The 22,547-nt window shown below is 30.4% G+C and overlaps 1 protein-coding gene across 1 annotated transcript in view; it reads left to right on the forward strand.

Annotated features, from left to right (window-relative positions):
• The first annotated feature begins 3,428 nt into the window (after positions 1 to 3,428).
• The window catches only part of LOC145249685 (uncharacterized), a 119,940-nt gene continuing 100,821 nt past the window's right edge, over positions 3,429 to 22,547 (forward strand). Inside the window, exon 1 of the mRNA XM_080111481.1 lies at positions 3,429 to 3,759. Coding sequence (XP_079967607.1) covers positions 3,436 to 3,759 — 324 coding nt within the window. The 5' untranslated portion in view covers positions 3,429 to 3,435. The remainder of the gene's footprint in view (positions 3,760 to 22,547) is intronic.

The following is a 22,547-nucleotide window of genomic DNA, read 5'->3' on the forward strand; positions in this document are numbered from 1 at the left end:
AATATCCTCTTATATACATCTCCTGGTATTCACTGGTCCTGGATTGGGGAGTGTGGAGCCACCCTTTAATTACCATTGCTCCCAGGTCCACTCTGGCCTGGAGTGGTAGTACCTGTTAGGGTTCCAACTATGGGTTAAATAGAAACCGACTTGAAAACAACAAATATATTCTATTAAAAAATTTTTCTTCAAAATTTTTGGATTCGGCATTAAATAACCCGAAAAGGGTTGATATGCCGTAAAACAAAAACAACTAACCAACCAACCTGGTATTCACAAATGGTCACCTATCTGATAGTGACAAGGATCAATGTTGCTTAACTTTGGTGATGTAATGGAAACCGTTTTATCAACATGATTGTGTCCAGTAAGGAGGGTGTCTATATTCAGTATTTAATTTGTATGGTTTGTTGTTGACCTATTTCATTTATGTGTACAAATACACTGTTCACTTTTCTGGATTGCCTACTTTATCATCCTCTCTTTTATTCATGTGACGTCATATTTCCACTAAACAACCTTCAACTTGAAATCTTCAAGTTGACCTCAACCAAACCTTCAGCAGCTTTTATTTCCTGTTATTGTCAACTAAATAAATTATATACTAATTGATTTACTTGTCCAATATTTACCGTCTAATGGTATCTGAAGCATTGTTATAAAAAATCATTTTTGATAGTTTTGCTCAAGTTCAAACTATACATTATTCATGTGTGTGTATGTTTGTCTGCAGTCACTACCAAGCATGAAAAAATTATGATAATGGGTGGATGGAATTAGAAGAAAAATAAGAATGCATTGAACAAAAAATTCTCATAGTCTACTTTAAATTTGTAATGTCAATTGTTTGTCTTATTTTTATTCAATTTACATTGAAACAAAAACTTGTATACTCCAAATAATGAGACATCAAATAAAATGCAAATTACAGTAAATACAGTTTATTAGTCATTAACTTTTCTGTTCAAACAATTAGTTAAGCTGACTTTCTGAATTTTAAAATGTTCCCTTCTTTTTATTCAAATATTCATTAAACATTTTTTATTTAAACACATGTCTACAAATGATCTAAGGATGTGATTTGGGAGATCATTGATGTAGATAAGGAAGAGTTGGATCTAGGATAGACCACTGAGGGACTCCAGCATCAATACTGTGAGCTTCTGTTTACTGCCCATCAACCACTGCTCGTATGAACCTATCAGAGAGAAATGATTTAATATTTGAAAAGACATTTCCAACTCGAGTTGATTATATTTCTTACCCTCCTATAGTCGGAAGATTAATAAGGGTTGGAACGTATGGGATTGAGAAGTCGGTGTTCCTCAGGTGGAGCATTCTGACCCACAAAAAACACATGGGCAGTGTAAAATTTCTTCCTAATAGAATTGCTATTGTTAGAAAATTATTGAAGGAAGGGAAATGCTCAGCTGTAATTTTCTTGTCAGATGGTACGGCACGCGTTTGTGCACAATGTGCAACTATGGTAATGCTAATGTTTATATCATGCAAGACATGCAGGGAGACCCAGCATTGGTCAAAGGCTTAGATAAAAACGTTTGAAAAGTTTAAAAAGGAAAAGAAAGTTTGGATAACATGTATGACTAAAATAAAACATTAAGCACATGAGTGGAAAGAAGAAAAAAAGGCCCAGCAACTAAACACTATTGAATTGCAATATTTCTTACTTAGACTTAAGAAATTTTGTGTCTTGCAACACACAGTCAAAGTATGCTATCGTTTTCAGTCTAAAATCAGATCTACTGCATCTTTCCAATTCCAATTCCCTTGCAATCAAATGTCTCGGTTCTCTGTTTCCAGTTTCTTTTTGGTCTTTCTCTCCTTTTTCCTCAGGAGTTCATTGGAGTACTTGATTGCCATGAATTGAGGTGTGATGGGGTCAGAACGATTATGATGACAGGGGATAAGCTAGGTTTTCAATGCATTAAAATTAACCACCCACTTTTCTGGACCCTGTTTAAATGGAAGAGACTAGCGATTTGTGCACCAGACTTGTATGTATTGTATATGACAAACATTTTGACATTGTATTTGAAAATGACTCTGCAGAAATGATCAGAGTATGACGGATCCTGATGCTGACTCTTCCTAAATTTTCATCAGAATTCTGTTGGCCAAGTAGCTCTCACCTTAACATGTTGCTATCACTCTTACTATAGTGAGGAAGCGTTCGACTTTGGAGGACTGTAAAATATTTTCATTTTCAAAGAGTGTCTTATAATCATGTTGAGAAGCACCCCATGTTGAGTGTGTCTTTAGAATGTTAAGAATCTTGCTTAGTTTTTATCTGTTCAACTTCCATACAAATTATGAACACTGGGATTTTCACATGGAACTTTTACTCACTTTGCACTCGAACGATGCTTTAAAATATTTAGATGAAATTAAAAGCTTGGAAATCTTTCTTAATTAATCTAGAGTGACATTGCATCACCATCACTGGAAATACATTCAAAATCCATCAGTTTTAAGGAACCTGGACTTTATACAGAGTATACTCCATTGGAGTAAGTGTTTAATATTTCTTTATAGTTACCACGTTGACGTCCATCCAAGATTTGTATTGCCTTGCCTGGATTTTGTCACACCTGATAGAACCGTATAATGAAAAATATAAGAGAAACATTCTCCATCATATTATTCTATAGCATGCTGTGTGCAACCATAATGATCTGTTCATATTACTCACAGATACATTGCCATAATGTGAACTAAGGCTGCTATAACTATTTCCAACCCGATGCCACTTTTACCATTTTTGCAGCAACCGCGATATAAGGTGCTACAAACTTATTAATACATTCGATTTTTAACTAGTTATATTAGTTTTTTTTAATTAAATAATTATAAAAGTAATATATTAAAAGAAAGTGGGAGCAACAGCCTTTTAGCTGATTGGTGTCTATAAATATTTTCTGTTAGATAAAGTAGAAGTCTCAAGTAATTTGTAATAAGATTCTTGCATGAGTCATTTCAAAGATTTCAGAGTTTGACATGACACACCTAAAGAACGTAAGAGATTACATTAACTGAAACATAAGAATAACATCCAAGATGAGAATCTGAAGAATCCAAATGATCACTTCTCATCTCAAACATTCCGAAATACTTTTGTTTTTGATTTGTGACTGTTAATGTTGAAGTGTGTAACAGATGAAAAATAAGTTTATAATGATCGAGGAAAATAAAATAGTCTTGCATTCTCCTTAACAATATTTTCCTTTTCTCTTATGTCCGTATTTTTCATGGGAATTGCTAAGTATTGCATATTCACTAATACCAAATTTTGTAGTGGGCTATGAGACTGCCAATACAAATTTTAAATAGCTAAAATTATTTTACTTATGCTTTTTTATATTGTTTTCAGATTTGATCCTCGATTCAAGTGTCTAGTGAAACTCCTTATCCTTGAGAATGTCGATCTTCAACAAAAAAATCATATTCTGGCTGATTTTAATAAATGCAACAATATTTTTCACATTATTCTACCTTCGTTATATAGATCTAAAAAAGATTTTAAGCATATCTCCTCATGCTCCTCATAAAATTACAACTCCACAGAGTGAGACGAATGAATTTGATTTTAAAATTGTCGAACAGGACAATGTTCACTTAATTCATACAATACGAACATTAATTGATCCGCCATCGAAATTGGCCTACAATTTGAGTGAACCAAATAGACAGGATTTTTCCCTTGGACAAAGTTTTCTTGTCGACAGGATCTTTAAACAAAAGGTAAGTGATTTTATTTTTTTTAATGTTCTACAGTTCTCAATCAGTTTATCATGCTTAAGTTTAAAACAGCATTTTCATTGTTTGGTCAGGCTTATATTTGAAACAACATTTTTCCATCTGGTGGTTTGTCATGATAACGATTGAATAGCATTTTCATTTGCTGGTCATACTTTAGTTTTTAGACATATCAATCGATCTTTAACTCTTTGTAGCAGTACGCATGAAAAACATTGATAATGCTTAAAATATCACAATACTGGCATACATAGAAAGAGCTTAAGAATCTAAGAATATTATTTAATTTAACAAAAAAGAAGTTATGAACATTTTTGTGCACGTTTGGATATTTTTCTCTTTTTAAGACCATATGTGTTTTCTCACATTTTTTACACAACTCTTTCAGTAAAAATGCTATATATTAAAAAAAAACACACACAAGATTAAGCAATGAAATTTGCCATCCAAATGTAATCTTGTGCAAGAAATCCGAATATGGCACTGCAAATCTCCAGAAATTAATGGTTTCCAAGTAATGCACATAAATATCTTGCAATACTATAAAAATTCCATGTATCCATTAAAAAATTGTAATTTATTTTATGTACAAGAAATTGAAATTAATACCAAGACTGTAAGAAATGAATACATTGCAAGATTTCTTTGATATTATTGTAGACTAGCAGGACCGTTAACCAGCGTTGCCCGGTAGTAGTATGCACCCCCCCCCTTCCCCTGCGTAAAAATTTAAAATACAACTATTTTGTTGTTTACCAACCCCCAACCTTCTCACGTGAAAAATGGCTTTCGGAATAGACACCCCATTTTGTGCCTGGGGGTGGGGTTGTCACAAAATTTGATTTCAAGGTATTTTTCAGGTTATGGTTCAGGGTAAAGTTCAGGGCAAGTTATTTTAGTTTGCAAGACTGGAATTATGGTGACAAAAACTATCGAACCCTGTGTCCCTTAAAGGGAACTAAATTCCTGTAGTCATCTATACGTTACCAAATATAAATGTAAACGCCATTTAAAAAAGTGACTGTTTTAATTAAACTGTAAAAGTAAACATTATAAACAGAACGACTCATTTAAATAACAAACAATGGTGAATCTGCTTCTTAAACTTTAAATGGGTTAAATTTAATCACGTTATTATTGAAAATGTAATCATGCGAAAAGCTGAAGTAATAATGTTATTCTGAAAGCCATTCTTTACATAGGGAGGGTGTTTAGTGAGTAATCTGTGCTTCAGCCTTACAATGTAAGAAAAAAGAATATTGTAAAACATGAATTTAACCTGAAAAAACTATTTAAAAATTGCGTGGTACCAAAAAGTTCATAAGCACCAAGTAGGAAAAAGTATGAACGCACACGGTGGAAAATAGTGTCGGAAGAGGACTTGTGGAATAGGGGGAGAAATTTGAGCTACTTTCTCTGTAGGTTATGACGATGATGAAAATGGCGCTCCTAGGAATAAATGTATTTTTTTAATATTACAAATTAATGTGTCTGTAATGGCGTTCTATAGTTAAATAAGGTAGTGGCTATTAGCGTGAACATTAAATTTTTTATGTGCAATCTGTTGATGTAAACCTACAATATTTTGGTCCAGAGGGGGAAAACTGAGCTTCTTTTATTATATACAAGAATAACACCTGCTAAATCGCTCGCCCTGGCTCTCTTAAAATATGTGGTTATGTCTATTTAGGTAATTACTTATGAACACACCGAACTTCGCAGAAATAAAAATAAAAAAAAAAACAGCAAACATATAAAGTTGATATAAAAATTTAATGAAAGATAATCTTAGATTTTAGGGCAGTTAACCATTTTTTATGGGAAATTATCCTGTAAGTTTTTTTTCTTTTTGGACAATCGTAAGTGTTTTTAATAGTTTATATGAGGGGTTTGAGGTTACTGTTAAGGTTAAAGGAGATTTTCTTCAGGACTGAACGTGTCGCTCAGTTAATGATACGACAGGTCCATGAAGGCACTTGGACATAAATCTAGTGGTAGGCTAATATATATATATATATATATATATATATATATATATATATATATATATATATATATATATACAATAAGCGATATCTGCTTTTGTTTTCCTGATGAAATTCCTCAAAGAAGAGGTTTTAGACACGATTATCTGACATACAATGACCATTTTATAACACGTAGGTATACATTTGTGCATGTATAGTATAGGAGTATAGTATTATTACAACCTGGAGCGGGAAAAAGAAAGATGTTTTAAAGATGCTTTTGTGTCTTTAAAGGAGATACGACTGTAGTATATTATCTCATGCTAAAGCTGAGTTGATGGACATTCGTTTCACTAAAACGTTTTTATATATACTGTAATCATGCTAAAATATAATTTATTAATGGTATTGTGTTATGTTTTAAAAAATTCTATTTTAATTACCAATTTATTGCCAATTGTAATAAACTGTACAAATCGTTTCTCACTCGACTGCATTTCTCACTTCTCTCACTCCATGTTTATTGAACCACGTGTTAATGTTTTGTATTTCTGTGAGCATTTAGAAAAAGACTGATTCTTGTCAGCATTGTTATCTAATTTTAACATATGAGTGTCCGTATACACAACAAACACAAATGTAAATAAGATGACAAAATAAGAAGTCTCTTTATTTCTATATTATTTATAAGGATAACATAGAAGTAAAGAGTTTTATTTATTTTAATCATGCAAAAAAAATGGCTAAAGAGATGTTTAAATGTTTATGTAATTTTTTTAATGTCTTCAATATTCTCTACTTTTTGATGACTTTTATGAAAGTATTCAATTTTTTTCTTTGTGTGAATAATATTTATTAAAATTTTTAATTTAATTTAAATATTTAACAATTGATTTCATTTTATCATTTTTAAATTGAAATCTGTAATAAACTGTATATAAAAGTTATAAAAATAGTTTTGCTATTAATTTGATGTGTATTCAACATGATCTGCAAACCATACAAGTTTAATAGAAGACATTAGAAGCAGTTTAAAGTAAGAGAGAGGGAGCTGCAGGGAAAACAGAAGGCTTACCACTCAAGTGTCCCTGCATGTGTGCATCGTACAGGGTCGGGCTGAGAAAGGAAAAGAATCAAAGACGGCGCCCATAGATTTATCTTGTCTTGCAAAGTCGTGCTGCACGCATGCAAAGGTACCTGAGCTGTATAAAAGCAGCTTGCATTGAGAAGGTGGGAGAAAAGCACTACGAGAATCTGTAAAGATTATTGTTGCTCAACACCTTGTTGGTTTGTGTTGGCTTTTGACACACGTGTTTGTTGGACTGCTGTTACGGATTTTTGTTGAATTTTTCTAATGGAAACAAGCTATGAACAACATAAATTCGTTTTGTAGTGAAAGCGATGTGGTGGCTTGGCTAAAGAAAGTAAATCTGGTGGCAAAACTCCAAAAAGTAGGTGACTGGAATGAAGGCGTGTTGGTCCTGTATTTGGAACTGAATAAGTGGGAGCAGGCCAATGCTGATGTAATTCGAGCCAGATTGATCCAGGCTTAAGAGGTGAGGTGGATGGGGGAATCCGTTGATGTATATGCCAATGAAATCAAGATTGGTGGAACTGGCAGGAATGGAAGGTATGCAGTGGGTCATGTGGCCAAAGTGGCGTTTGTTATTGGTTCCTGGAGGGGATTTATAAGAAACTGCAGCAGGTCCCAGGTGTCAAGACCATGAAAATAAGCGAGCATTAAATAATAATTGAAATCGATATTGAAACTAGAACTGTTGGAGAAAAGTATACCATATACTGAAGTTTCAATTGTTTTTGAACATGGTTTTGCTAGAGAAAAGTCTGTGATAAAGATCTAGTGGCAAACCTTGAATATAATGTTAGCAAAGAAAATTATCCCACATAAAAAAGTGGCAATTAGGATATTTTTTCCATCAACAGAACATTTTTTTTTTTAATTTTTGTCTTAAAATGGGAAATTGTTCAAAAACGTTCATGGAACCATTTAATGTTGCATGATTTTTAAATGACTTGGAATGAAAGTAAGCATCAGTTCACCATGTATTATAAAGCTATTGTGAATAAATCAAATTTTTTTAAAAGAATATGTTGCATAAACAATTTCAAAGATCAAATAAAACACTTTTTGAATTGTTGTGGTGGCAACCACTTATTTGCATATACGAATAACATAACACTATAAATGGCAAGCCTAGGTTGGCCTTGGCGGGTCTTACTCAAATGCCACCGGAAGTGACGCCGAAGAGCGTACATGTCCTCCCACCAAGACTCTCTGACTCGACACCGTCATTTGTACATATTGTAAATTACCTTTTCTTTAATACACTTATTATTGCGTTATCTTGTTGTTTGCGTCTTCATTGTATTTCCTTACTAATTATTGTTCAACCTTGCAACCACAACAGTTGGCGACGAGATATGAAGCGTCAAATATAACAGTTTGACGAAGAACTATTTAAAAAAAAAAAAAAAAAAGTACAACGCAAAGGTTGACTATTTTTTTTTTTTAAGGAATGCAAAGTGTTGACGAGCAAACGGATTTTACGCTAAAGAGAAGTTTCAACTCAAGTGAAAAAAAAAACCTCTAACGTGGCAAAAGCGACAATTTACGCCGTTTTCTGGGAATCCGACTTGCAAACGAATGTAAAAGTGAATTTTTGTTTTGTCGCTACACGACAAATCTTACTAAAGGACCAACTTGCAAACGAAAAGCGAACTTTGTTCTGTAGCAAAAACGACAGGTCAGACCCGTATTACGAAAAGCAAGGAAGTAACCTACAAAAAAAGTTCACCAGTGGATTCTAATTACTGTTCTCCGTAAACAAAACAACAACTAAAGGACTTTTTAATTAATGTTTTGGTTGACGTCGGTACTAAAAGGAAATACCACAGCTAAAACTAAAATTCAAGGAAAGGATTTTTTTTTCTTGAAGTTGTCACTGAATAACGGATAATACAGTAAAACGTCACGAAAAAAAAAAGGTAATCTCAATTTAAGAGGTATTTTAATTACTAAAATACTAGAGAAAAATAAACTCAAAGAACTAAATGTACGGCATACATTTATTCAATTGTGACTCGATTAAAAAAAAACAAAAAAAAAACTTTTATTTTGTGGAAAGAGTTACTTATTAGTAAGTGCCTAAAAACGGAAAGTCAATTCCATTTAGTGATTCCAGATAAACCTGTTTTATTTTTTTTTTTTGCAGCGTGACTCGCAAAAAGAATATATTATTGCATGCAGCGATATTATTATTGAAAACAGGAGCTTACAGCAATTTGTTTTTTGTTGTAACCCAAACCGGTGTATATTGTACATGGTACAATATTTTTTTTTAACTACACACTAAAAAAAAAAAAAAAAAAAAAAAAAACATGGAAGACTTATCAAAAATGTTCATGCAATTTTTACAAGCACAGGCTGAGCGGGATGAACGCAAACAAGCTACACAAAACGAGCTTTTGCAAACACAAATACAGGCACAGGCTGACCGCGAGGAAAAGAGAGAGGACAGATTATTGAAATGGCAGCAGGAACAAGAAGAAAAGCAGAAAATGGCACAATTAAAGCAGAAAAAACTGCAATTGGAACAGGAAGAAAGGCATAAGAAACTACAATTGGAATATGAAGAAAGACAAGATGAACGTTTTGCTAAAACACTGGAACTACTAAAGAGTAATCGAGAAAATGTCGATAGTGTTAATTTCTCCCATACAACTATTTTTAATAGCATGGACACATTTCATTATGTGCCTGAGGAAGAGAAGAATTTTGAAGCATACTACACAAGATACGAGGATGTTTTTCAACTGGACTGTAAAAATTGGCCAAATAGTCAGAAAGTGAGCCTCTTACTCAGAAAATTGGGTACATCAGAACACAGCAAATTCGTAGATTACATATTACCTAAAAAAAATTGCGGAATTAGAGTTCATGGAAGCTGTAAAATTACTAAAAGAATTATTTAATCCAAATATATCTCTTTTTCATAAAAGATGGCTGTGCATGAATCTAAGAAAGATGGACAACCAAGATTATTTGACATACGCATCAGTTGTCAATAAAAACTGCGATAATTTTAAGCTTGCAGAACTAACGGTAGAAGATTTTAAATGTCTAATTTTCGCTCAAGGGTTAGTTTCCACGAAAAATGCAGAAATACGCAGACGAGTGTTGTCTAAGCTGGAATCTGAGCAAGATTTAACTCTCCAGAAACTAGCAGAGGACTGTGAAAGGGCCATTACACTAAAAAAGGATTAAAAAATATAGAAGAATCCGGAGTGGCATATGTATGAAAAGTTAGAAAACCATACGCACCAACCAAGAACTTTACAAAGAAAAGCAATGGAATGGGATATTCCAAAGATAATAACTATAAATATAGTACAGAATATAACAAGCCTCTTCCTAGATAAAACTGTAAGAGATGTGCAGAAAAGCATTGGGAATCAGATTGTCCTTATAAGAAGAAAAAAATGCTACATTTGTAAGAAGATGGGACACAAAAGCGATTGCTGCAGATATAAAGATTACACCAGAAAGAGAGTACAGCAAACAAAATCAAATACAAAATTAGACAAAGATCGGCGAAAATACGTAAAAGTGGAAATATTTAAAACATCAATAAAGTTACAACTTGACTCCGGCTCTGATGTTTCTATAATAAACCTGAATACGTGGAAAAAGTTGGGAAAACCGGCCATGATGAAAACTAGTAAAGCAGCCCGGACGGTAACTGGTGGTGGTATAAAATTTGAAGGAGAAGTTGTCCTCCCGATAAAATTGAAAGGGATTTCGAAGAAATTAAAAATATTCGTACTAAAAAATAGTGAAAATCTGTTTGGAATAGATTTAATTGAGAAATTCGGACTATGGGATAAGCCAATCAATACATTCTGTAAAAAATTAGAATGTTCTTCTCCAACAACAGTAAATATAAAAGACGATTTACAAGAATTATTTCCTGAGGCATTCGCGACTAACTTAGGTCGCTGCAATAAATTCAAGGCCTCGTTTGAACTTAAAGAAAACGCCAGCCCAATTTTTAGAAAAAAGCGAAATGTTCCGTTCGCTGGGTTGGAAAAGATTGATAAAGAATTAAATAGATTGGAACAGACGGGAATTCTATCAAAAATAGAACACAGCGAGTGGGCAGCCCCCACCGAAAAAGAATGACAAAGTTAGAGTGTGCGCAGACTTTTCGACCGGGGTCAACTCCCTATTAAAAGATCACCATTACCCCCTACCAAGCCCAGAGGAAATATTCACGAAGTTGAATGGGGGTAATATCTTCTCCAAGATAGACTTGAGCGACGCGTATTTGCAAATACCGGTCGAGGAGAATTGCTCAAAAATACTATGCATCAATACGCATAAGGGATTATACAAATACAACCGATTGCCTTTTGGCATCAAAGTAGCGCCTGCCATCTTTCAGCAAGCGATGGACACCATGCTAAGTTGTATTGAGTGCGCATGTGCATACCTGGACGACATTGTTGTCAGGAGCAAATCCCTAGAAGAACATAAGGAACATTTGAAACAAGTATTTACTCGAATACAAGAATTCGGCTTTAAAGTAAAAGAAAGTAAACGTGACTTTTGTATGAGCGAGATTAAGTATCTTGGACACATAATAAACAAACATGGACGACGTCCAGACCCAGACAGATCTGCGGCAATAAAAAATATGCCAGCACCCGATAATGTAACAACCTTGCAGAGTTTCTTAGGACTCGCAAATTATTACCAATCTTTTATTGAAGGGACCATTAATGGTAAACCCAAAAAGAAAAAGATATTGAAATCTGTGTGACTTCAAATCTTGGGAGGTGGGTGTTGTGGTGGCAACCACTTATTTGTATATGCGAATAACATAACACTATAAATGGCAAGCCTAGGTTGGCCTTGGCGGGTCTTACTCAAATGCCACCGGAAGTGACGCCGAAGAGCGTACATGTCCTCCCACCAAGACTCTCTGACTCGACACCGTCATTTGTACATATTGTAAATATACCTTTTCTTTAATACACTTATTATTGCGTTATCTTGTTGTTTGCGTCTTCATTGTATTTCCTTACTAATTATTGTTCAACCTTGCAACCGCAACATGAATGATCAAAGATATTTATCCTCATAACATTGAAGTATGTTGAGAGATATTTCTAAAAAAAGATTTGGTCAGTTTCATTGGCTCAAACAATATAAGGTGACAATTGCAGCTACAGTTTGATTACGAGACAAAAAACTTTTAAACATTGGACAATTTTTTCACATGCGAAGGGTTTAGGGTTTCATAATTTAAGTTTTTTTCAATTTCATAAAGACTTTTTACAACTTCTCATTTTGCTTTTTTGGACTTCAGAATCAAATAGTATTTTAAAAAAAGCTTCAATAATCCAATTATTCTAAACTATTTAGGTGACTAACACTGTTGTCATTGTTAAGTGTGTCAGAATCAAATAGTATTTAAAAAAAGCTTCAATAATCCAATTATTGTAAACTATTTAGGTGACTAACACTGTTGTCATTGTTAAGTGTGTCAGAATCAAATAGTATTTTAAAAAAGCTTCAATAATCCAATTATTCTAAACTATTTAGGTGACTAACACTGTTGTCATTGTTAAGTGTGTCAGAATCAAATAGTATTTAAAAAAAGCTTCAATAATCCAATTATTGTAAACTATTTAGGTGACTAACACTGTTGTCATTGTTAAGTGTGTCAGAATCAAATAGTATTTAAAAAAAGCTTCAATAATCCAATTATTGTAAACTATTTAGGTGACTAACACTGTTGTCATTGTTAAGTGTGTCAGAATCAAATAGTATTTAAAAAAAGCTTCAATAATCCAATTATTGTAAACTATTTAGGTGACTAACACTGTTGTCATTGTTAAGTGTGTCAGAATCAAATAGTATTTAAAAAAAGCTTCAATAATCCAATTATTGTAAACTATTTAGGTGACTAACACTGTTGTCATTGTTAAGTGTGTCAGAATCAAATAGTATTTAAAAAAAGCTTCAATAATCCAATTATTGTAAACTATTTAGGTGACTAACACTGTTGTCATTGTTAAGTGTGTCAGAATCAAATAGTATTTTAAAAAAGCTTCAATAATCCAATTATTCTAAACTATTTAGGTGACTAACACTGTTGTCATTGTTAAGTGTGTCAGAATCAAATAGTATTTAAAAAAAGCTTCAATAATCCAATTATTGTAAACTATTTAGGTGACTAACACTGTTGTCATTGTTAAGTGTGTCAGAATCAAATAGTATTTAAAAAAAGCTTCAATAATCCAATTATTGTACACTATTTAGGTGACTAACACTGTTGTCATTGTTAAGTGTGTCAGAATCAAATAGTATTTAAAAAAAGCTTCAATAATCCAATTATTGTAAACTATTTAGGTGACTAACACTGTTGTCATTGTTAAGTGTGTCAGAATCAAATAGTATTTAAAAAAAGCTTCAATAATCCAATTATTGTAAACTATTTAGGTGACTAACACTGTTGTCATTGTTAAGTGTGTCAGAATCAAATAGTATTTAAAAAAAGCTTCAATAATCCAATTATTGTAAACTATTTAGGTGACTAACACTGTTGTCATTGTTAAGTGTGTCAGAATCAAATAGTATTTTAAAAAAGCTTCAATAATCCAATTATTCTAAACTATTTAGGTGACTAACACTGTTGTCATTGTTAAGTGTGTCAGAATCAAATAGTATTTAAAAAAAGCTTCAATAATCCAATTATTGTAAACTATTTAGGTGACTAACACTGTTGTCATTGTTAAGTGTGTCAGAATCAAATAGTATTTAAAAAAAGCTTCAATAATCCAATTATTGTAAACTATTTAGGTGACTAACACTGTTGTCATTGTTAAGTGTGTCAGAATCAAACAGTATTTAAAAAAAGCTTCAATAATCCAATTATTGTAAACTATTTAGGTGACTAACACTGTTGTCATTGTTAAGTGTGTCAGAATCAAATAGTATTTTAAAAAAGCTTCAATAATCCAATTATTCTAAACTATTTAGGTGACTAACACTGTTGTCATTGTTAAGTGTGTCAGAATCAAATAGTATTTTAAAAAAGCTTCAATAATCCAATTATTCTAAACTATTTAGGTGACTAACACTGTTGTCATTGTTAAGTGTGTCAGAATCAAATAGTATTTAAAAAAAGCTTCAATAATCCAATTATTGTAAACTATTTAGGTGACTAACACTGTTGTCATTGTTAAGTGTGTCAGAATCAAATAGTATTTAAAAAAAGCTTCAATAATCCAATTATTGTAAACTATTTAGGTGACTAACACTGTTGTCATTGTTAAGTGTGTCAGAATCAAATAGTATTTAAAAAAAGCTTCAATAATCCAATTATTGTAAACTATTTAGGTGACTAACACTGTTGTCATTGTTAAGTGTGTCAGAATCAAATAGTATTTAAAAAAAGCTTCAATAATCCAATTATTGTAAACTATTTAGGTGACTAACACTGTTGTCATTGTTAAGTGTGTCAGAATCAAATAGTATTTAAAAAAAGCTTCAATAATCCAATTATTGTAAACTATTTAGGTGACTAACACTGTTGTCATTGTTAAGTGTGTCAGAATCAAATAGTATTTTAAAAAAGCTTCAATAATCCAATTATTCTAAACTATTTAGGTGACTAACACTGTTGTCATTGTTAAGTGTGTCAGAATCAAATAGTATTTAAAAAAAGCTTCAATAATCCAATTATTGTAAACTATTTAGGTGACTAACACTGTTGTCATTGTTAAGTGTGTCAGAATCAAATAGTATTTAAAAAAAGCTTCAATAATCCAATTATTGTAAACTATTTAGGTGACTAACACTGTTGTCATTGTTAAGTGTGTCAGAATCAAATAGTATTTTAAAAAAGCTTCAATAATCCAATTATTCTAAACTATTTAGGTGACTAACACTGTTGTCATTGTTAAGTGTGTCAGAATCAAATAGTATTTAAAAAAAGCTTCAATAATCCAATTATTGTAAACTATTTAGGTGACTAACACTGTTGTCATTGTTAAGTGTGTCAGAATCAAATAGTATTTAAAAAAAGCTTCAATAATCCAATTATTGTAAACTATTTAGGTGACTAACACTGTTGTCATTGTTAAGTGTGTCAGAATCAAATAGTATTTAAAAAAAGCTTCAATAATCCAATTATTGTAAACTATTTAGGTGACTAACACTGTTGTCATTGTTAAGTGTGTCAGAATCAAATAGTATTTAAAAAAAGCTTCAATAATCCAATTATTGTAAACTATTTAGGTGACTAACACTGTTGTCATTGTTAAGTGTGTCAGAATCAAATAGTATTTAAAAAAAGCTTCAATAATCCAATTATTGTAAACTATTTAGGTGACTAACACTGTTGTCATTGTTAAGTGTGTCAGAATCAAATAGTATTTTAAAAAAGCTTCAATAATCCAATTATTCTAAACTATTTAGGTGACTAACACTGTTGTCATTGTTAAGTGTGTCAGAATCAAATAGTATTTTAAAAAAGCTTCAATAATCCAATTATTGTAAACTATTTAGGTGACTAACACTGTTGTCATTGTTAAGTGTGTCAGAATCAAATAGTATTTTAAAAAAGCTTCAATAATCCAATTATTCTAAACTATTTAGGTGACTAACACTGTTGTCATTGTTAAGTGTGTCAGAATCAAATAGTATTTTAAAAAAGCTTCAATAATCCAATTATTCTAAACTATTTAGGTGACTAACACTGTTGTCATTGTTAAGTGTGTCAGAATCAAATAGTATTTTAAAAAAGCTTCAATAATCCAATTATTCTAAACTATTTAGGTGACTAACACTGTTGTCATTGTTAAGTGTGTCAGAATCAAATAGTATTTAAAAAAAGCTTCAATAATCCAATTATTCTAAACTATTTAGGTGACTAACACTGTTGTCATTGTTAAGTGTGTCAGAATCAAATAGTATTTTAAAAAAGCTTCAATAATCCAATTATTCTAAACTATTTAGGTGACTAACACTGTTGTCATTGTTAAGTGTGTCAGAATCAAATAGTATTTTAAAAAAGCTTCAATAATCCAATTATTCTAAACTATTTAGGTGACTAACACTGTTGTCATTGTTAAGTGTGTCAGAATCAAATAGTATTTTAAAAAAGCTTCAATAATCCAATTATTGTAAACTATTTAGGTGACTAACACTGTTGTCATTGTTAAGTGTGTCAGAATCAAATAGTATTTTAAAAAAGCTTCAATAATCCAATTATTGTAAACTATTTAGGTGACTAACACTGTTGTCATTGTTAAGTGTGTCAGAATCAAATAGTATTTTAAAAAAGCTTCAATAATCCAATTATTCTAAACTATTTAGGTGACTAACACTGTTGTCATTGTTAAGTGTGTCAGAATCAAATAGTATTTTAAAAAAGCTTCAATAATCCAATTATTGTAAACTATTTAGGTGACTAACACTGTTGTCATTGTTAAGTGTGTCAGAATCAAATAGTATTTTAAAAAAGCTTCAATAATCCAATTATTGTAAACTATTTAGGTGACTAACACTGTTGTCATTGTAAAGTGTGTCAGAATCAAATAGTATTTTAAAAAAGCTTCAATAATCCAATTATTCTAAACTATTTAGGTGACTAACACTGTTGTCATTGTTAAGTGTGTCAGAATCAAATAGTATTTTAAAAAAGCTTCAATAATCCAATTATTCTAAACTATTTAGGTGACTAACACTGTTGTCATTGTTAAGTGTGTCAGAATCAAATAGTATTTTAAAAAAGCTTCAATAATCCAATTATTCTAAACTATTTAGGTGACTAACACTGTTGTCATTGTTAAGTGTGTCAGAATCAAATAGTATTTTAAAAAAGCTTCAATAATCCAATTATTCTAAACTATTTAGGTGACTAACACTGTTGTCATTGTTAAGTGTGTCAGAATCAAATAGTATTTAAAAAAAGCTTCAATAATCCAATTATTCTAAACTATTTAGGTGACTAACACTGTTGTCATTGTTAAGTGTGTCAGAATCAAATAGTATTTTAAAAAAGCTTCAATAATCCAATTATTCTAAACTATTTAGGTGACTAACACTGTTGTCATTGTTAAGTGTGTCAGAATCAAATAGTATTTTAAAAAAGCTTCAATAATCCAATTATTCTAAACTATTTAGGTGACTAACACTGTTGTCATTGTTAAGTGTGTCAGAATCAAATAGTATTTTAAAAAAGCTTCAATAATCCAATTATTCTAAACTATTTAGGTGACTAACACTGTTGTCATTGTTAAGTGTGTCAGAATCAAATAGTATTTAAAAAAAGCTTCAATAATCCAATTATTCTAAACTATTTAGGTGACTAACACTGTTGTCATTGTTAAGTGTGTCAGAATCAAATAGTATTTTAAAAAAGCTTCAATAATCCAATTATTGTAAACTATTTAGGTGACTAACACTGTTGTCATTGTTAAGTGTGTCAGAATCAAATAGTATTTTAAAAAAGCTTCAATAATCCAATTATTCTAAACTATTTAGGTGACTAACACTGTTGTCATTGTTAAGTGTGTCAGAATCAAATAGTATTTTAAAAAAGCTTCAATAATCCAATTATTCTAAACTATTTAGGTGACTAACACTGTTGTCATTGTTAAGTGTGTCAGAATCAAATAGTATTTTAAAAAAGCTTCAATAATCCAATTATTCTAAACTATTTAGGTGACTAACACTGTTGTCATTGTTAAGTGTGTCAGAATCAAATAGTATTTAAAAAAAGCTTCAATAATCCAATTATTCTAAACTATTTAGGTGACTAACACTGTTGTCATTGTTAAGTGTGTCAGAATCAAATAGTATTTTAAAAAAGCTTCAATAATCCAATTATTCTAAACTATTTAGGTGACTAACACTGTTGTCATTGTTAAGTGTGTCAGAATCAAATAGTATTTTAAAAAAGCTTCAATAATCCAATTATTCTAAACTATTTAGGTGACTAACACTGTTGTCATTGTTAAGTGTGTCAGAATCAAATAGTATTTTAAAAAAGCTTCAATAATCCAATTATTGTAAACTATTTAGGTGACTAACACTGTTGTCATTGTTAAGTGTGTCAGAATCAAATAGTATTTTAAAAAAGCTTCAATAATCCAATTATTGTAAACTATTTAGGTGACTAACACTGTTGTCATTGTTAAGTGTGTCAGAATCAAATAGTATTTTAAAAAAGCTTCAATAATCCAATTATTCTAAACTATTTAGGTGACTAACACTGTTGTCATTGTTAAGTGTGTCAGAATCAAATAGTATTTTAAAAAAGCTTCAATAATCCAATTATTGTAAACTATTTAGGTGACTAACACTGTTGTCATTGTTAAGTGTGTCAGAATCAAATAGTATTTTAAAAAAGCTTCAATAATCCAATTATTGTAAACTATTTAGGTGACTAACACTGTTGTCATTGTAAAGTGTGTCAGAATCAAATAGTATTTTAAAAAAGCTTCAATAATCCAATTATTCTAAACTATTTAGGTGACTAACACTGTTGTCATTGTTAAGTGTGTCAGAATCAAATAGTATTTTAAAAAAGCTTCAATAATCCAATTATTCTAAACTATTTAGGTGACTAACACTGTTGTCATTGTTAAGTGTGTCAGAATCAAATAGTATTTTAAAAAAGCTTCAATAATCCAATTATTCTAAACTATTTAGGTGACTAACACTGTTGTCATTGTTAAGTGTGTCAGAATCAAATAGTATTTTAAAAAAGCTTCAATAATCCAATTATTCTAAACTATTTAGGTGACTAACACTGTTGTCATTGTTAAGTGTGTCAGAATCAAATAGTATTTAAAAAAAGCTTCAATAATCCAATTATTCTAAACTATTTAGGTGACTAACACTGTTGTCATTGTTAAGTGTGTCAGAATCAAATAGTATTTTAAAAAAGCTTCAATAATCCAATTATTCTAAACTATTTAGGTGACTAACACTGTTGTCATTGTTAAGTGTGTCAGAATCAAATAGTATTTTAAAAAAGCTTCAATAATCCAATTATTCTAAACTATTTAGGTGACTAACACTGTTGTCATTGTTAAGTGTGTCAGAATCAAATAGTATTTTAAAAAAGCTTCAATAATCCAATTATTCTAAACTATTTAGGTGACTAACACTGTTGTCATTGTTAAGTGTGTCAGAATCAAATAGTATTTAAAAAAAGCTTCAATAATCCAATTATTCTAAACTATTTAGGTGACTAACACTGTTGTCATTGTTAAGTGTGTCAGAATCAAATAGTATTTAAAAAAAGCTTCAATAATCCAATTATTCTAAACTATTTAGGTGACTAACACTGTTGTCATTGTTAAGTGTGTCAGAATCAAATAGTATTTTAAAAAAGCTTCAATAATCCAATTATTCTAAACTATTTAGGTGACTAACACTGTTGTCATTGTTAAGTGTGTCAGAATCAAATAGTATTTTAAAAAAGCTTCAATAATCCAATTATTGTCAACTATTTAGGTGACTAACACTGTTGTCATTGTTAAGTGTGTCAGAATCAAATAGTATTTAAAAAAAGCTTCAATAATCCAATTATTGTAAACTATTTAGGTGACTAACACTGTTGTCATTGTTAAGTGTGTCAGAATCAAATAGTATTTAAAAAAAGCTTCAATAATCCAATTATTGTAAACTATTTAGGTGACTAACACTGTTGTCATTGTTAAGTGTGTCAGAATCAAATAGTATTTTAAAAAAGCTTCAATAATCCAATTATTGTCAACTATTTAGGTGACTAACACTGTTGTCATTGTTAAGTGTGTCAGAATCAAATAGTATTTAAAAAAAGCTTCAATAATCCAATTATTGTAAACTATTTAGGTGACTAACACTGTTGTCATTGTTAAGTGTGTCAGAATCAAATAGTATTTTAAAAAAGCTTCAATAATCCAATTATTCTAAACTATTTAGGTGACTAACACTGTTGTCATTGTTAAGTGTGTCAGAATCAAATAGTATTTTAAAAAAGCTTCAATAATCCAATTATTCTAAACTATTTAGGTGACTAACACTGTTGTCATTGTTAAGTGTGTCAGAATCAAATAGTATTTTAAAAAAGCTTCAATAATCCAATTATTCTAAACTATTTAGGTGACTAACACTGTTGTCATTGTTAAGTGTGTCAGAATCAAATAGTATTTAAAAAAAGCTTCAATAATCCAATTATTCTAAACTATTTAGGTGACTAACACTGTTGTCATTGTTAAGTGTGTCAGAATCAAATAGTATTTTAAAAAAGCTTCAATAATCCAATTATTCTAAACTATTAAGGTGACTAACACTGTTGTCATTGTTAAGTGTGTCAGAATCAAATAGTATTTTAAAAAAGCTTCAATAATCCAATTATTGTCAACTATTTAGGTGACTAACACTGTTGTCATTGTTAAGTGTGTCAGAATCAAATAGTATTTTAAAAAAGCTTCAATAATCCAATTATTGTAAACTATTTAGGTGACTAACACTGTTGTCATTGTTAAGTGTGTCAGAATCAAATAGTATTTTTAAAACAGCTTCAATAATCCAATTATTCTAAACTATTTAGGTGACTAACACTGTTGTCATTGTTAAGTGTGTCAGAATCAAATAGTATTTAAAAAAAGCTTCAATAATCCAATTATTGTAAACTATTTAGGTGACTAACACTGTTGTCATTGTTAAGTGTGTCAGAATCAAATAGTATTTAAAAAAAGCTTCAATAATCCAATTATTGTAAACTATTTAGGTGACTAACACTGTTGTCATTGTTAAGTGTGTCAGAATCAAATAGTATTTAAAAAAAGCTTCAATAATCCAATTATTGTAAACTATTTAGGTGACTAACACTGTTGTCATTGTTAAGTGTGTCAGAATCAAATAGTATTTTAAAAAAGCTTCAATAATCCAATTATTCTAAACTATTTAGGTGACTAACACTGTTGTCATTGTTAAGTGTGTCAGAATCAAATAGTATTTAAAAAAAGCTTCAATAATCCAATTATTGTAAACTATTTAGGTGACTAACACTGTTGTCATTGTTAAGTGTGTCAGAATCAAATAGTATTTTAAAAAAGCTTCAATAATCCAATTATTCTAAACTATTTAGGTGACTAACACTGTTGTCATTGTTAAGTGTGTCAGAATCAAATAGTATTTAAAAAAAGCTTCAATAATCCAATTATTGTAAACTATTTAGGTGACTAACACTGTTGTCATTGTTAAGTGTGTCAGAATCAAATAGTATTTAAAAAAAGCTTCAATAATCCAATTATTGTAAACTATTTAGGTGACTAACACTGTTGTCATTGTTAAGTGTGTCAGAATCAAATAGTATTTAAAAAAAGCTTCAATAATCCAATTATTGTAAACTATTTAGGTGACTAACACTGTTGTCATTGTTAAGTGTGTCAGAATCAAATAGTATTTAAAAAAAGCTTCAATAATCCAATTATTGTAAACTATTTAGGTGACTAACACTGTTGTCATTGTTAAGTGTGTCAGAATCAAATAGTATTTAAAAAAAGCTTCAATAATCCAATTATTGTAAACTATTTAGGTGACTAACACTGTTGTCATTGTTAAGTGTGTCAGAATCAAATAGTATTTTAAAAAAGCTTCAATAATCCAATTATTCTAAACTATTTAGGTGACTAACACTGTTGTCATTGTTAAGTGTGTCAGAATCAAATAGTATTTAAAAAAAGCTTCAATAATCCAATTATTGTAAACTATTTAGGTGACTAACACTGTTGTCATTGTTAAGTGTGTCAGAATCAAATAGTATTTAAAAAAAGCTTCAATAATCCAATTATTGTAAACTATTTAGGTGACTAACACTGTTGTCATTGTTAAGTGTGTCAGAATCAAACAGTATTTAAAAAAAGCTTCAATAATCCAATTATTGTAAACTATTTAGGTGACTAACACTGTTGTCATTGTTAAGTGTGTCAGAATCAAATAGTATTTTAAAAAAGCTTCAATAATCCAATTATTCTAAACTATTTAGGTGACTAACACTGTTGTCATTGTTAAGTGTGTCAGAATCAAATAGTATTTTAAAAAAGCTTCAATAATCCAATTATTCTAAACTATTTAGGTGACTTACACTGTTGTCATTGTTAAGTGTGTCAGAATCAAATAGTATTTAAAAAAAGCTTCAATAATCCAATTATTGTAAACTATTTAGGTGACTAACACTGTTGTCATTGTTAAGTGTGTCAGAATCAAATAGTATTTAAAAAAAGCTTCAATAATCCAATTATTGTAAACTATTTAGGTGACTAACACTGTTGTCATTGTTAAGTGTGTCAGAATCAAATAGTATTTAAAAAAAGCTTCAATAATCCAATTATTGTAAACTATTTAGGTGACTAACACTGTTGTCATTGTTAAGTGTGTCAGAATCAAATAGTATTTAAAAAAAGCTTCAATAATCCAATTATTGTAAACTATTTAGGTGACTAACACTGTTGTCATTGTTAAGTGTGTCAGAATCAAATAGTATTTAAAAAAAGCTTCAATAATCCAATTATTGTAAACTATTTAGGTGACTAACACTGTTGTCATTGTTAAGTGTGTCAGAATCAAATAGTATTTTAAAAAAGCTTCAATAATCCAATTATTGTCAACTATTTAGGTGACTAACACTGTTGTCATTGTTAAGTGTGTCAGAATCAAATAGTATTTAAAAAAAGCTTCAATAATCCAATTATTGTAAACTATTTAGGTGACTAACA

Source organism: Euprymna scolopes, chromosome 28 (genome assembly GCF_053919585.1).
Source record: "Euprymna scolopes isolate OS-2025 chromosome 28, ASM5391958v1, whole genome shotgun sequence".
Classification (NCBI taxonomy): Eukaryota; Metazoa; Mollusca; class Cephalopoda; order Sepiida; family Sepiolidae; genus Euprymna; species Euprymna scolopes.